The following is a 17,637-nucleotide window of genomic DNA, read 5'->3' as shown; positions in this document are numbered from 1 at the left end:
AGCCGAGGCTCTGGGGCTGATGGCACAGAACCCGACTTCACACCTTGAAGCTGAGACACTGGGGCTGATGGCACAGAACCCGACTTCACACCTTGAAGCCGAGACTCTGGGACTGATGGCACAGAACCCGACTTCACACCTTGAAGCTGAGACACTGGGGCTGATGGCACAGAACCCGACTTCACACCTTGAAGCCGAGACTCTGGGACTGATGGCACAGAACCCGACTTCACACCTTGAAGCTGAGACTCTGAGGCTGATGGCACAGAACCAGACTTCACACCTTGAAGCCGAGACTCTGGGGCTGATGGCACAGAACCCGACTTCACACCTTGAAGCCGAGACTCTGGGACTGATGGCACAGAACCAGACTTCACACCTTGAAGCGGAGACACTGGGGCTGATGGCACAGAACCAGACTTCACACCTTGGAGCGGAGACTCTGAGGCTGATGGCACAGAACCAGACTACACCTTGAAGCTGAGAATCTGGGGCTGATGGAACAGAACCCGACTTCACACCTTGAAGCCGAGACTGTGGGGCTGATGGAAAAGAACTTGACTTCACACCTTGAAGCCTAGACACTGGGGCTGATGACACAGAACCCAACTTCACACCTTGAAGCCGAGACTCTGGGACTGATTGCACAGAACGAGACTTCACACTTTGAAGCCGAGGCTCTGGGGCTGATGGCACAGAATGCTACTTCACACCTTGAAGCCGAGGCTCTGGGGCTGATGGCTCAGAACATGACTTCATACTTTGAAGCTGAGACACTGGGGCTGATGGAACAGAACTCGACTTCACACCTTGAAGCTGAGACTTTGGGGCTGATGGAACAGAACCCGACTTCACACCTTGAAGCTGAGACTCTGGGGCTGATGGCATGAAATCCTTATGTTGTGATTGTGGAACGGGGGTTAATTCCTCAGGGTGTACATTCTGCTGATAAAGTTCTGGGGCCAAATTGGTAGATACCATCATTGAGGTCAACAGTCTATGTTTTGCCCTTTCTGGGACTAAATCTGTGGGTATGTCCACAGATTTCATACTTGGCAATTTTGGATCCAGGACTGGGTTCTCATATTTTATATCCTGTGAGTCCCAGGGCGAGTTCACTGAATCCATGAGCTTAGGTTGTGGGATTGTGTGTCCTCCCAAATATCCCATTTCTTGAAGTGGCGGTGTAGCTGGCACTACTTTGGATTCTATAACTGGATGCTGCTGGCTCATTCCTATAGGTGCTGCCCCTTTATCTGGTGCCCCTCCGGTTGTTCTCACATCTTCGTGATTTGATGGTGTCATCTCTAGAGTAGTCTTCATTTCTGGCCAGGTCCTGGAGGCCAACACTGCAGTCTTCATCACTTTGTGACTTTGCCTTGAGCTCACCTCTGAATAGCCCAATTCTTTGCACCATGGGGTGAATTTCAAAGGGTCCATGTTCTGATGAGGTTGTCCTGGAGTAGATGGCTTTGGGGAAAATCTCACAGATGTGGTCACCCTCGAGTGTGATTCTGGGCTGAGTCCCATTAAGTCATAACCTGAAGCAATGGCAGTGGTGTGACCTTTATGCTGGCCTTGGCTGAACATGGCATTTTGGGTGCCAGCTCCATGTTAGGTACTCGTGCCTTTTGTGGCTGTACCCATTTTTCTGGAAGATCTATGACCCTCTGTTCTATACTCTGTTCTGACAGGTGCTTTGGATCCTTTTTCAGTGAATGAAGTGATGAAACACCTGAAGATCTGTATGTATTTTCCTCATCGCTCTGAGGAATGGGTATAGGCAACTGAGTCTTGGGTCTCCTTGTTCAGAGACCCCTGGTACCTCTGCCAGGTCATTGAGCATGTCCCAGGATTTCTTTACAGGCAGAGGTACTAGGTGTTTCCGCAAAGCAGAAACCTTCCAAGATATATGCCCTTCCAGGTCTCCTCTGACAGAAGGAGAGAGCTGGAGTGGAGACCATACTAGGGGTCCCCGGCTCTCATTCAAAATAGAATTTGGCCCATGTAAGGGAGGAAGAACTGACAAATCCTGAAAAAAAAAAACCAACTGATTTTTCAGGATCTGTCATCTTAAAAGTACTCTGAGGTGTGCCTTGGTTCCTGGACATAGAGGGTGTCTTTGGCAGGGAAACAAGTCCACTATTGCTGTGGGATTGCAAAGTTGTTCCTTCAGAAAGGGCAGGGAGATAAGACAGGCTTGAGCTGTTGTTGGAGGATCCAGAGGATGTGCTGTACTCACTATAATGCTTTCCCTTTTTACAGTAGGAGCCAGGTGAGACAGCCTCCTGAGCCACAATTCAGAGACAGAGGAAGAAGACACAATGTGGGACTCATGTAAACTTTGTCCCACAAGTATCACCCTGAAAAACAAGAGAAATGTTTTCATTTTCATAGGAGCCAGTAAAGGAAAATTAGGAAGAAGAAAGGGAATAGTCATTTCAAATCCAAAATATGCTTGGTCTAAGGGAGATGTGATGGGGATAAGGAGTTGCATTCACAAACATCAATTATGTGCATGAAGAATTCCTCCATCAAGAGCAAGATAGACAAGTCAGTCAGTCAAGTGCATGCCACACAACTAGAAAAGCTGAGGTCCATGCCCATAACCCACATGATAATGAAAGGACAGGGTGCCCTGGTGCTGGGGAAACAGAGACGAGTGCATCCATAGGCTCACGAACTGGCCAGCCATAGCCAATCAGTGAATCCAAGTGGGAGACTCTATCTCAGTAAGCAAGGTGGATGGCACCAAAGAAGTGACACACTCATTTTACACACACACACACACACACACACACACACACACACACACACACACACACCTGTGCTTGCCATTAAGCCAGAAGACCTGAGTTTGATCACTAAGACACACATGTTGGAGAAGAGAACTGATTGCCTTGGCTTGCCCTCTGGCTTCCACATGCATGATATGGGACAGATGTGCACACATGCACACACACACAGACACACACACACACACAAAAGAAAAAATATGTGTAATATAAATATACTTTTAATAAACAAACACACAAAACCTCATTGCTGTGGGAGCTGGATAAATGGCTCATCAGTTAAGAGCAATGATTTCTCTTCCAGAGGACCCAAGTTTGATTCCCAACACACACATGTTGGTTCACAAATTTCTGTAACTCCAGTACCAGGAGATACATACAATCTTCTGGATGCTGTGTGCAGCAGGCATGCCTGTGGTACACAGACATACATGCAGGCAAAACATTCATACACATAAAACATAAATACATCTAAAATTTTCTATTATTCAAACTTTTCTCTTTATCTCTCTTTTTTGATTCTGTTTTCTTCTTCCTTCCTTTATTTTAAATCTTTCTCTACCCTCCACCCAGAAACTCTGTTTCCTGACCTTGCATTTTCTAGTTGTCGTAAGATCTGTTCAAGATGCTTGTATATTGCCCATAGTGCATAATCCTGGGTCCACTTGATATGAAATCCTGTAATACTGGACACAGCAAAGAATGCCAATGGAATTGAAGTGATATTAAAGTACCAGTAAGCTAACCCAGTAGAAATAGTTAATCTAGGAAGGAGATAATTGCTCTTATAGTAAATGAAGTACAAATATTTTACTTATAGCATTTACAATTAAGATGGTACCTTCATTCGGGTTTCTATCACTGTGATTAAACACCGTGACCATAAACAACTAGTGGGGAAACGATATGTTTTATCTTACTATTCTCAGATCATATTCCACTGCTGAGGGAAGCCAGAGTAGAAACTCAGGTCAGGATCTGTGAGGCAGGTGCTGATGCAGAAGCCATGGAGGAACTCTTGTTTACTGGCTTGCTTTCATGGCTTGCTCACCCTGCCTTCTTATACCACCTACAACCACCAGTCCAGGGTGGCACCACCCACAGTGAGCCGGACCTTACCATACCAGTCATCAATTAAGAAAACGCACCCTGTCTTGCCCACTGGGCAATCTGGAAGGGGCAGTCGAGGTGCCCTCTTCAACACAACACTGGCTTATATCAGGTTGGCATGAACCAAGCCAGCACAGGCATTTTGACAGGAGGACAGACTGAAGTCAGACTCTGCTTACCCCGTCACTTCGTCACCACTAATAAAATGTAGCCTGGCTTCTTCCACCTGTGAAGCTGGTAATAGGAGTAAAGAAGATGCTATTTAGCATAGTGCCTGCTGATGTCATTCTAAGAGAACCCCCTTCATTTAACAACCATGAGGGCAAAGGTGAAGTTGTGCTTATCATGGAGCCAATTAGTGGCCCAGCACAGCTATCAAGTCTTTTCAAAGTCCATGCTATGCTCTCTCCATCATGTACTGTAAGCGTCCCATTAGAAGCACGGGACTGGGAAGTACATGGCAGTGGGGGACACAGAGATTCTGACACATTTTTCCCTCAAAGATGTCTACCACAAATCTATGCTAGAGGAATACAGGTAACAGACATCCTTCATCAAACTCTTGGGGATTATCTTCATCCATTCTCCTGACCCACTGAATTTCCTTCCCACACTTTGGGCTTTCATAAAAATACATGGACAGAGAAGCATGAGAAAGGGAGGTAAGGGGGGATATGGGCTGTTCGCATGACTTTGGAAGGTGTTAGAAAGATGGTATACTCTCCAGTCACATCCCCTTTCCCCACTTTCTTCCACATGCTGTTAAAGACTAGAATGTTAAAGCAGATCTGCCATCAGCCTTGAGGTAGCAAAACGGGGTAGAACTGTTCTGACCTGTGAGCTTCTGGGTCTGTTGCTTCGAAGCCTAGAGAAACACAGAAAGAAACACTAAGTCAGGTTTACATTCTAGGTTGGAGATTTTATTGACAATACATCTCATCTCATCTATGGATATTCTTATGTCCCACATCAAGTATCAACTCAGTTGTCTTCCCTAGCCATATCATTAGTTACCATCTCATTTATTTATTTGTGAGTGATTTATTAAATATACTAAGATATCAGCAAGATAATATCTGTGACACCATGTCTGATGACTTGAGTTCCATCTCTGGAGCTCACATAGTAAAAGGAGAGAAGCAATTTCCACATGATGTGCTCTCACCTCCCCATGCATGCCATGGCATCTGTGCATACATGCACACACATACATATAAGTTGTTTTTTAAAACTAAGTTCTATATTATTGTGTGGAGTACTAACTCTAAAGTAAATATGAGCCACGTACTCTAGAGACTTGCATTAACAAGGGAAACAGCCACTTAAACAGTGGTCAGTGGGTTAAGGTGCCTGCTGCCAAGCCTTGGCAGCCTACATTGAATTCCTAAGACCTTCAAGGCAGATGGAAAGAACTGACCCTTGCAGGTTGTCCTCTACTTCTACCTGCCCCATGACATGCACACATGTGTGTACACACACACACACACACACACACACACACACTCACGCACGCACGCACGCACGCACGCACGCACGCACGCACACACACACATCACACACACATCATACACAAACACTTTCAGCACACTAGGAGTGCTCTGTGCTTCTTCCCACTTGCCTTTTTTTCTTTCCTCATAGTTAAACAATTTTGATTTTCATCATAAATACTTTTCTTTTATCACTTAGCACATGTGTTATTTTGTGATTTTGAATTTTAAATAATAATCATTTAGTATACATTCCTTCATTCGGTGAAAGTAATGTTTTCAGTGTTATATAATGTTTCTGTTTTTTACTACGTCTTAATTTATCCTTAGCCAATAGACATCATGTGTTATGCTTGAAATAGTGCTTAAATTGCTCAATTTGGGGCTGTTTAAAGAAGAGATAAGACAAAACCTTAAGAGAAAACCTAGGTTTTCTTAATGAATCTTTCGATCCATAAACATGACTCCTCTCTGTTTTATCTTCCTTTTAATACAATAATAGGCTTTTGCATAAATATCTTACACATCTCTTGTGTTATTTATATCTATGCTTGGTCATTTAATATTTCTTTATCTTTATGTTGGGTTGGGGATAGAACCCCACGCTCTTGCACACACTAGGTAAAGCGCTTTACCCTATGTGCTGCTATTTTGGGTGGCATCTTCACAGAAGCTTGGTTCTTTAATTGATTGTCGATGGTGTCAAGAAATACAACTGACTTTTCCCTATGCTGTTGTCACTCAAGTTTGCTTAGCTCATATGTTAATTCCAAGATAAAAATTCTACACCCAAATGTTATCTCCAGATAAAGCTTCATTTTTCCTTTCCAGCCTTAGGACTCTCCTTCCCCCATGTTCTTCTGTCCTGGCTAGGGCCCCTAGTACAGAGAATGAAAGACTCTCCTGCCTCTGTCTCCCAAGTGCTGGGATAAAAGGAATGCACTACCATGCTCAGCCTAAAGCTTCTAAAGTGAATTAAGAGAGAGAGAGAGACATGCTGTCTCAACTCTCCCTTTCCCTCCAGTCATTTCCTCCTATGGCCCAGAGGCTAAGCATTTATACAAACCTACAGGGGTCCAGCATGTGGAGAAGTGAGGTCCAGGATAGAGTGGCTATTACCTACCTTTGTCTTGGGTGCCACCTGCTTCTGGCTCTGGCTCCAAGAAAACAACTCCCAAATTCCACTAACTAACAAAACGAAAATTATAAAGCTGAAACTGGCAGGCAGTGGGATACCCAGCTCCCAAACTAGTACCATTTCTCAAGCCTATTCCTCTCTCAACTGGAGAGATTCTGTCTCCAGGCTGAGATTCCATGACATCACAACTGGCACACAGTCTTTCCTGTGGTTGCCCTCTGTACTGAGATGTCTGATAGCCAAAGATCAGGGAAGAATCCATCCAGGAATCTTCTGGGGCCTAGCTACACAAACTGTTATTAAGGAAGGAGTGATGAGGCAAAGTTTCAAAGGGCATCCAAAATGGCTTGTTCTGACTCCCATTTTCTTTGGAGCCGGCCACTGTCCTAAGTTTGGACTGAGTACACTGCCATAAATTTCACACTGCAGCTTAGCACACAGAGTCATGTAGAATCGGAGAGAGTTAGGACAGCTGAGGTGGGAACCCACATAGACTTCGAGGCGCTTGGTTTTGTAAGACCACGGGTCTCCATGTTCTCTAGTTTCTGTCGCCCTGAGACACATCACTGTGAGTAGTGGCCTTCGAGGAGCACCCTCTCTTAGGACCTACTGTCTCACTGCCGCGTTTATATTTTTTATTTTGGAATAACCAAAAGCTGAAACAATAGTACAGAAAATCCCATTGACCTTTGTTCAAGAATCCTTAACATGGGTATTTTGCCTGCACCTGCGTGCACCCACATACATGCCTGAGAGCCAAAGAGGGCATCAGATCCCCTGGAACTGGAGTTGCAGACAGTTGTAAGCCACTGGGGGGCGCTAGGACAAGGCTCAAGTCCTCTGCAAGAGCAGCCAGTGCTCTTAACCACTGAGACATCTCCCCAGCCCCATTATATAACTCTAGCATACTTGTAAAAACCACGAGACTAACATGGGAGATGGAGGTGGGAGGATCCAGAATTCAAAGTCATCCTTGGCTCCACTGCAAAGCCAAAGCCAGTTTGAGCTAACAAATCCTATGTTAAAAAAAAAAAATCAGTGCCTTTATATTAAGTAAAATCCAGCTGTTATTTGGATTTCGTATTTCTCCACAAATGTTCAGTATCTAATCCATAGTACCATGCTGGTGAACATCAAGCCCAGAGTCCTCTGAGTCCTAGGATTTATAACTTCAAAAAGAAAATAAATAAAGAAATTAAGAAATTAAGAAAAAGAAAAGAAAAAATAGGCCCTAAATTTGAGTGTGTGTGGTGTTCTCTTTATGTTTAGACTGAGATTATGTGTTTGGGGTGGATGGGGATGGGGAACACACAGCAGTGGTACCCGTCCTTCGCATTCCAGCATACCAAGACTGATAGGCTATCAATTTGTGACCCCAGTGCCAAGTACTTTTTAGGCCAGTGCGTGATGCATTTCTCTACCTGGCGTTACCATTTCCCTTTGTTCATACTTTGTTCCTGGAAGCAGTCTGTAGATCTCCTGTTGGGGGTACAGGGGCTAGCGTGACTGAGTCCCCATGTCCTGGAGGAACAATATAACACACATATTATTTGAAGTTCCTGTGCACAAAACATTAGCCTTCCTTTCTCCTCATTCTTTGTTCGATTATATTTACTGCTTTGAATGTGTGCATATTCCTCTTGTGCTTTGTATTACGGCTCCTTATTGTCATTATTCATCTTAGTGCTCCATTTTTTTTCCAGTTTTTTTCTGTGGTAAGTTCTTCTGCCTGCTTGATTTGGATATATGCCATCACTGTGTAGTTTGGGGACCCTATAAAACAGAGCTCATTTTTGGAGTCAGTCACCAGCTGAAAAGAGACCAGTTCTTCCCTCTCCCATGAGGGGAGTGTTTTATAACTAGTTTCTATATGCCACACTAGATTTAATCCATGTTGACAAACCCTGCCTTGAGTTTAAGTGGGACATTGGGCATTTAGCTGTGTGTGTTGAGACCATTTGTGGAATCAGGTTGGTACTTTCATCCCCTACCAGGTTCAAACTCCCTTCTTTGACCTTACACACTCTGTAGAATATTCAAGATCCGTGCTAGCTGGCCTAAGTTGTGAAAATAACAATGGATCATGAGTTCCATTTTTAATATATTAGGTTTCAAACATGTTCAGTATCCAACTGTCTCCTACCCTAAGTCCTCTTGGTTTTGATCCAGCAAATGGATATCAGAGAGATCACTTCCTTGATCTTCTTCAGTCCTGGAGTCTTCAGGGTCAGCTCCCTGTCGTCATTGTGTCATCATCACTGCCTATGCTCTTGATGTTTTCATCCCCTCAGATGTTTGGTTTCTCCAGAGAGTGCTAGTATTGAGAAGCACGCTGTAGCCCGTTTGTCTCTGAGGAATTTTTTAACAGGGAGAAAATCTTGCTGGATAGCCTCCAATTCAATCTCCTACCACATCCTTCCATGTGAAGGGATCAGAGGTGCATGCCTCCACACCTTATTCCATTCTAACAAATTTCTGAACTTCTTTAGCTCTTTTATGTAGGGGACGGGCTATAAGGACAATGTTCTTCCATCTTGTTAGAGCCTAGGTTCCTATTTCTCCAGCAGTCTGCCATTTACCAGAAAACTGCTGACCCTGTCGTAGTTTGGCAGGTAGACACCTGTTGTGGTTTATTGTGGGAGCTGGTCATTTTTAGACCCCCGAGCTACTTTCTTGCTATAAACTAGCTTTTCCAGTAAGACTATTGGTAAGATCAGATTAAAGCAGCTGCCTGTGAGCAGCAGTTCCGGGAACTTTTTCCTGACTAACCAGATTTTCACAACTTCTTTTTCTCTCTGGAATTTCTCTCTTCTGCAATTATAGCAGCTGCAAAGGTAGACACCTTCTGGAACATTCCAGAGTTAGGTATTCATAGCAACCCTTGCTTACACAAATACCCATGCCTCTGTGCCTATGAAAACTTCGTGAAATTTTTCAATAAACGGAGTTTGATCAGAATCCAGACTTGCCCCCTTCTTCGTGTCTTGTGTTCTGTCCCTATACAGGAAAATTCTTCTCCCGAGCATTAGTCGAACCCCGGCGGGTCGGGACATTTTTGAATCTCCTGACAAAGACTTAACTCTCTATTATTCACTCTGTATAACCTCTGTAAGTTTTTAAACAGTTCCAAGTTTTATTTGTCTCATTTTTCCTTTGTTGTCCTAGATTCTCGACCTCCCTTTGTAATATTCCAAGATAGTCCTAACCACTAAAAGTTCCTGTAACTCCATGGGGGAGGTCCTGGGGCATCTCTTTGTTGGCTATTTCTCTGCCACTAGGGGGAGCCAGATCTCAACAGTGAGAGCCTTGGTTGTAGACACCTGAAGACTGGATGGGGATGAATTCGGGTGCCTTTGATATATCAAAACTTATGAGAACTTAAGTCTAAGGCTGTTCAGACACCTTCCTAGTGTTTGTTGGGTCCAACCACCAAAGGGTACCCAGCACTGCCAGACTTCCTTATACTCTTTCTAGCAAATACCAGGGGAGGGTGTAACCAAAGCCCTCTGCTCGCTGGTCTCTGAGTGGATGTGGCACTCATTCTAGTCCCAAGGAGGCTGTCTAACTGGCATTGTCTTTCTCTCACGAATACTATCTGGAACACAGCTTCTCTCTTGCCTGGAATACATGAAGCCCCCAATTTCCTTTTTTCCGGGTACTGAGTTTTATTACTGACTTTTTGGAGGTTAGGTTTCAAAACAAGACATTTAGTTTTATTGCTGAAATCAAAAGACACCACTAAAAGTGAAAACAGTCCAGCCCAGACCTTTTTTTCTTTTTTTTGACAGGGTTTCTCTGTGTAGCTTTGGCTGTCCTGGACTCACTTTTCTGACCCTGCTGGCCTAAAACTCGGAGATCTGCTTGCCTCTGTTTCCCCAAGTGCTGGGTTACAGGAATGTAATATTGTACCCCGCTTCCATTACCCATCCTTAAAAGAGATGTCACAAGTACTTCATGGCTTGCTAACCTCTATGCTATTGGCCAGAGACCACATTAGTTTCTAGGCCTTTTAGCTGTAGAACCACTCTCATAATGCCTGTAAAGGAGTTTCTATGTAGACACATCTTAAGCTTTAGTGTGCACCTGGAAGTGCAATGATTGTTGCCTGGAAACCTTTCCTCAGATTGTACTGTGTTTCAAATAGCTGACAACAAACTGCCTGGCACTGGACTCCCCATGTCCGATCCATGCTCATGAAGTAGATCTGCATCAGCATTTCATTCTTATCTCTTCACCTGGTTCACTTCCTGTGTGACACCTGCTGGGACCCCCTCAATGTACCTGTGTGTGCATGCATGCAGACCAGAGGATATTTCCAAGAAAGATACACCCATGGAGAAAAAAGCCGTTAACTCTACACCCCTTCCTGACTTTGTAAAAATACTTTCTGTGACAGTCTAGGTTTTGGAGCCTCCTATCACGCTCCCACCTGCAACATGGCCAATGCCCTTCAAAAGAGCTTGGAGTTGGCAATGCGGAGGTCCAGCATGTGGTTCTGTGGGATCTTCCCCAGCAGCACGTGGGCTCCATTGCTCACTGTATTCAAAACCCATTTGGTACTTAGCCTACCCTGGAACTACACATCAGGAGTTAGTGGCTGCGAGAGCACCAGGGTAAAGGAGCCATACTATAAAACAGAAAACATGATAGGAAACCAGACACCAAAAAGCAGACCATCTGATGACAACCCTTTCAACTTTATTCTATTCCCGTGAGGGCTGAAGCCTATGCCATAAATCCTCTGTAATTAAGCTCACGACATCAGCATATCAACAGACCAACCAGTGGAACAAAATAGAAAATCCAGAATGTACCCAAAAGTGGTGGTGCACGCCTTTATTCCCAGCACTCAGGAGGCAGGCAAATCTCTGAGTTCAAGGCTAGTTGGTCTATGGAGTGAGTTCCAGGAAAGTCAAAGCTATGCAGAGATACCTTGTCATGAAAAACAAAACAAAACAAAACAAAACAAAAGAAGAGGGGCCTAGAGAGATGGCTCAGAGGTTAGGAGCACTGTCTTCTCTTCCAGAGGTCTTGAGTTCAATTCCTAGCAACCATATGGTGGCTCACAACCGTTGATAATGAGATCTGGTGCCCTCTTCTGGCATGCCGGTGTACATGCAGGCAGAACAGTGTATAAATAATTAGTAAATGGATCTTTAAAAAGAAACTGAAAGTTTAAGGTGTTCAAGAATGACGATAGAGGGATGAAGATGCAGCTGCAGGAGTAGAAATTACAGGGAAGATTGAAAAGTAGGCTCTGCAGAAGATCTAGAAATTGAGTCAAATATCCTGCAACAAGGTGTCGTGTAGCCTGGTAGGTTTCTGGTTAGACTTCCCCTCCTTATAAGAACATGTTCAGCAAGCATGTGGAATTCCTCTCCATGCAGATGAGCATTCCCAGCACCTCCACCTCAGTCAATGATGTGCATTCACCCTGTGAACCCCTACCCACTCCCCAAGGTTTGTTTGTTTATTTTGGGTTTTTGAGACAATGTTTAGCCCTGGCTGTCCTGGAACTCACACTGTAGACTTGGCTGGCCTCAAACTCACAGAGATTTGCTTGCCTCTGCCACAGGAGTGCTAAGATTAAAGATTTGTGCCACCACTGCTTGGCCTCCCCTTGGTTTAAACAGTCCTTATTCACCCCTCAATAAAGAGAGCTATTTCACTGAAAAAAAGACCTCAGAGAAGGCACCACCACCACCAACTAGCCCATCTGCCCCAGCTAAGCTTCGTTCTCTCCAGCCCAGTCCAGCCCAGCCCAGTGCACAACAGTACCTGGATACCCTGAGGGGAGAGACTGAACAGGGGTGCCAAAGGACTGAAATGCCATGTTTAAGAAATGTGCTGTTTACCTAACTCAACCTTTTGTGGTGATTTTCTTGCTGCTTTAATCCTTTCTCCAACCATTCCCAGTTTACCTCCAAATAAATCCCCACTTATCTCCAACTTGACCCTTCTCAGATCTATTTGCTGGAATGCAAAACAACTGTCAAGATCATAAGCCAACAAAAGACCAAACAGTCTAAGAACACACTTGCTGGTCAGACCTGCTTACACAGACATCTGTCCCAGGTGCCCCGTCTGCCAGTTAGGATTTGTGTTGTCCCTTAGCCCCATCTTTTCCAGTTTATCTCCCAAGCCTCTCTCTCAGCTTAACCCCCACACACACTCTGATGTAGATGCAGACTATCTAAGGACACACTGAGTATCTGTGTCATGTACAGGCCAGAGGAACAATACTTACTGACTCCATGGTCAATCCGATTGTTGCCAGGTATTTAGGCACAAATCTCTTCTCACAGAAGTGCTTTATAATACAGCTCTAGGAAGACAAAAATGCACATATTTAGCAATATATACTGGAGAGATGTGGGAAATGAACAATTTCTTCATCAGAGTTTCATTGGTCAACTCAATGAAAAGTAAAGTGTTTTCAAATGCATGTAAATGGATGCTTGAAACTCTAGCCCTTGAGAAGGAGAAACAGAAGCATCAAGAGATCAAGGCCAGCCTCAGCCACATGAGACCCTATCCCAGAAATAAAACAACTCTCCAAAAGACAAAAGGAAAACAAACCTCTGATGTACCTAAAACAAGTATAAAAAGTGAGGATTGGTTTGTTTTGAGAGAGACTTGCTCCTAACTGTCTTTGAATTCACTATGGAGATCAGGCTGGCCTCAGACTCACAGAGAGTGGCATGCCTCTGCCTCCCTAGTACTGGGATTAAAGGTGTGTACCACCAACCAGGTCATGGGTGAAAATTTTAAAGAAAAAATTTCACTTGTTACCTTCATACTAAATGTGGATGTATTTTCAATTTTATTGTCAGTCCCTAAGCTCTTGTCTTCCAGAGACCTGTCCCAGCCTTACACATTCACACCACTAAAACCTCCACATCTAGCCTTGCCTCCAGCCCAGGACCAGATCTACATGTCTAAGCATCTGCCAGATGGACTGTACTCCAATATCCGCCATCATCTCATTCAACATGTCCCAAATGAGCTAATATGACTGTCCAGCTGACATCTGGCTCTGTGCATCTCACCATCATTTTCCCAGGGCAGTGACAAAGAACCAAAATATTAAAGCCATATTTCATTCAGGGCCTAACTCTTCAAGTCTACATTATCATTATCTTTAGTACCAATATCCAAAAACCCAGATGGATGAATAAGATGTATTACATCCATAGAAAGGAATATATTTCTACAATATGAAAAATATGCTGATACATGCCACAATGAGATGAAATAACCAGAATTGGTTAAGTCCCTAGAGGCAGGAAGTGGATAATGGTTTGGGGAAACAGGGCGAGCCTGGTAATTGCCATGTTTTTTTTTTTGTTGTTGTTGTTGTTTTGTTTTGCTTTGGGGGATGATGAAAATGTCCCATAACTGATAACAATAATGGTTTCATAGCTCTGTGCATGACCTGGAAATCAGTGAATTGTATGTTTTAAATAAGTAAACTCCACATGAGCGGTCTTGTTTTAAAATTTCTACTTTCTCTTTAGTTATGTGTATATGTGTATGTCTATGGATATATGCACATGTGTGTGCAGGTGCCGACAGAATACAGAAGAGCATATCAAATCCCCTGGAGCTGAGACACAGACAGCTGTGAGCTGCACAATCTGGTGTTGGTGTAAGGCTGAATGCCGGTCTTCTGCAAGAGTCGCAAGTGCTTTTAATTGCTGAGCTATCTCTTCGGCCCTTATTAAGCCTTTTTCAACTTGAGAGGTTTTTAGTCTTTGGAGGAAGAAAGAGATTATTTCCAGTATTTCTTTTCTTTTAGTCCATCTCCCATTGACTGTGTATATGTATGTGTGTGTGTGTGTATGTGTGTGTGTGTGTGCCCTGTATCAGCTGATAACTTTTGGAAATTTGTTCTCTCTTTCTACCATAAGCTCTGGGGACTGAACTCAGGTCACCCATGCTTACACAATAAGGACTTTTACACCAGCTCATCCCTAACCCCTTCCTATATGGGAAACTTTAGATTTCTCAATGACCCTTGTTTATATTCAATTCAACTACTTGCAGTGACAGTCACTGTATTGCAAAGCCCCATGCCAGTCTTCAAGGTCTCCTAGGATCTGAAATTACCTAATATGCTCATTCATCATTTTCCTCATGTCTCTTTCTACATAATATGTTAACTTTGATAGCATAATTTTAAAAATAGTAAATAAAAGTGGTTAGTTTTATTTAAAATATTAAGCAAATTTCAAAACTGTCTTACATTTATCATCATAGAAAGCCAAAAATTACATAGAAAAGGAATTTCAATTAAGCATGTGGGTGTCATTCTTCAGTGGCCACCCATCTTTCTTTCTGAGATAAAATCTCTCTCGGGACCTGGGGTTTGCTGATTAATCAGGCTACTTGGTCAGTGAGCCCCAAGGATCCTCCTGTCACAGCTTGCCCATCATTGGGATTAAAAGCCTGTGCCACCAGGCTCAGCTTTTTAAAAAAATAGTGTTTTATTAATTTATTCATATTACATCTAAATTGTTAGCCCATCCCTTGTATCCTCCCATTCCTCCCTCCTTCCTGCTTCCCCCCTACTCCCCTCCCCTATGTCTGTGACTGAGGGGGCCCTCCCCCCTATATGCTCTTAAGGTATCAAGTCTCTTCTTGGTAACTTGCTATCCTGCCTCTGAGTGCCACCATGCCTCCCTATCCAGGAGATGTGGTCAGAGATGGGGCACCAGAGTTTGTGTGAAAGTCAGATCTCCTTCTCCACTCAATGGTGGAGAATGTCTGGTCCATTGGCTAGTCTGGGTCAGGGTTCCAAGTTTACTGCCTATATTTTCCTTGGCTGGTGCCATAGTTTGAGGAGGACCCCAGGACCCAGATCCGCCTGTCATAAAGTTCCTCTTGTAGGTTTCCAGGACCCTCGGGATCCTTCTATTTCCTCATTCTCTCAGGCTTCTCTCACCTAAAGTCTCAATAGGATGTCCTCTCCTCTGACCCACTTTCCTGGTAAGTAAAGTTTTTCATGGTGCCTGCCCTTTGGGCTAGTGTCTTGATATAAATGAGTATATACCATTTAACTCTTTTTACTTCTGGGTGAACTCAGGCTCAGCTTTTTGCAGGGGTTCTGGGAATAGAGCTGTTTTCTATAGCACCAGCTGAGCTATATTTCCATGTCTCTTTGCTGTTTAAAACAGAGTTGGAACATAGTCAACAAATGTTAATTTTCATCAAAAGCTCTGTTAACACATACACTAAGGTACATAAAAGTACAGGACCATGCTACATATTAAAACACTAATAAATATTTACTGAGATCTGCTAAGTGCATGGCACTGGTTAGCAGGCCTTCTGCACTTGGGAGAATAGAAGTCCGCGCTTCTAATCCCTTCCCTGTCAATGTTACCTGAACTTGGAGATTCTTAACCAACAGCTTCCACTTGTTAAAAGAAGAAAACAAGAAAGAATAGGCATCTAAATTCATCTAGGAAAAGCCTCAAGTCACTGCTTCCTTTCCCTTCCCATATGAGGGGAAGTTTAATAGTTAACATGCAGCAGAAAGAACACATGGAAAGGTACTATTTAAAAAAAAAAAGACAAGAAAAATAGGCTTCTCTAAGAAAATGGACATGACATTAACAGAAATTTAAAACAAAAACAACATAGGATCCAGGGCAGCCAGTACAAGTCCCCTTACAACCCACCAGGTTACTATGCTCTAGTGATGGAAATACAGACTTCCAGGCTATACCCAGCAACATTTTTCTGAATCTAACACTCCATGGGCATCCCCTTAAACAGTGCAGCTAGGAGGCAACACTCTCCTCCCCTGCAGGTTCTGGATCCCTGTCAGGGGAAGCAGATTTGGTATCCAAGCTAACCATCCTTCATTGGGACCCAAGCTTCCTTACTACTTTCAAAATACAATCAAAGGTCAGAGGCCTCCATCACCCTCACTCTGCCAGGGCTGCTGATTCCAGTGTCCTTATGCACCTAGCCAGCCTGTCCCTCAGATCTGCAAGCCCAATAGCAGAACCACAGCGCTCCTCACCACTCTGGCTCTGCGGCTCGCCCTGCCCACCGCTGCCTGGCCAGGGACTGATGTGGGCAGTTGAGAAGCCTTGGGCTGTTGGGAAACCGTTGGCAGTTGGGATTCCTCAAGTGGAATCTGGAGATGACAATGCACACTGATGTCATTACAGGGGCCAGGAGGACTGAGCCTTAGGGTCCTGATGGTCAGGTGTAACCTGGGTGCCTGCAGGAGTTTGGGGTGTTTTTGACAGGCCCCAGCGTTGGTCTGCACTTAGTGTACTAAGTGTACTAGAGTCTCTGTTCTAGGGAGTTTCTGAATCTGAGTATAAGGACCAGTCATGCCAAAACTGTAAGCAAACCATGGCCTTTGATGGAATCTTTCCCGGTGGGTGCCTCTGCTGCCCCACATCAATACAGTGACCACTCAGTTTCTGCAGAGGGCTGATCCCAGGATCAGAGTACATTCTGCAGATGTTCCAGACACATAAAGATGATGTCCAGCCAAATGCTTTAATTCTGGCAGAGGCAAGCAGTTCTCAGAGTTCAAGGCCAGGTGGGGATATATTGTGCAGTCCTGTTTCAAATCAATATATAAAAACTGTATAATCTTTACGTAACATATGCACACCCTCTGCCTATCTTAAAGTCACCTCTCTGTTACTTACACTGTCTTAGGGTATCTATTGCTGTGAAGAAACACCATGACCAAAGCAACCAGAGGAAAGAGTTTAACTTGGCTTATGCTTCCATATCACTGTTCACCATCAAAAGAAATTAGGACAGGAACTCAAGCAAAACAGGAACCTGGAGGCAGGAGCTGATGCAGAAGCCATGAAAAGTGCTACTTAGCGGCTTCCTCATGGCTTGCTCAGCCTACTTTCATAGAGAACACAGGGGCAGCCCTACCCACTATGGGCTGAGCCCTCCCCTATCAATCACTAATTGAGAAAATGCCTTACAGGCTTGCTTACAATCTGATCTTATGGAGGCCTTTATTCCTCCTCAAGACAGGGTCTCCCTGTGTAGCTGTGCCTGTCCTGGACTCACTTTGTAGATCAGGCTGGCCTTGAACTTACAGTGATCTGCCTGCCTCTGC

General features: G+C 44.1%; 1 protein-coding gene and 1 pseudogene across 2 annotated transcripts in view; both read right to left on the bottom strand.

Annotated features, from left to right (window-relative positions):
- The window catches only part of LOC311608068 (E3 ubiquitin-protein ligase pellino homolog 2-like), a 42,861-nt pseudogene extending 41,271 nt beyond the window's left edge, over positions 1-1,590 (bottom strand). Inside the window, exon 1 of the transcript in view lies at positions 940-1,590. The product of the transcript in view is annotated as an E3 ubiquitin-protein ligase pellino homolog 2-like (transcript). The remainder of the gene's footprint in view (positions 1-939) is intronic.
- Positions 639-16,705, bottom strand: LOC311609137 (uncharacterized protein). Its single transcript, XM_084801928.1, has 6 exons — positions 16,561-16,705; positions 12,778-12,855; positions 4,740-4,770; positions 4,085-4,139; positions 3,386-3,481; positions 639-2,363 (listed from the first exon to the last, which is right to left on the bottom strand). The coding sequence occupies exons 2-6, from the start codon at positions 12,784-12,786 to the stop codon at positions 2,069-2,071; spliced, it is 486 nt and encodes a 161-aa protein (XP_084658054.1). The 5' UTR covers positions 12,787-12,855; positions 16,561-16,705; the 3' UTR covers positions 639-2,068.
- Between the last annotated feature and the right edge of the window lie 932 nt (positions 16,706-17,637).

The sequence above is a fragment of the Acomys minous genome (genome assembly GCF_964271855.1).
Source record: "Acomys minous genome assembly, chromosome: 11".
Classification (NCBI taxonomy): Eukaryota; Metazoa; Chordata; class Mammalia; order Rodentia; family Muridae; genus Acomys; species Acomys minous.
This window is presented reverse-complemented; position numbering and strand designations above follow the sequence as displayed.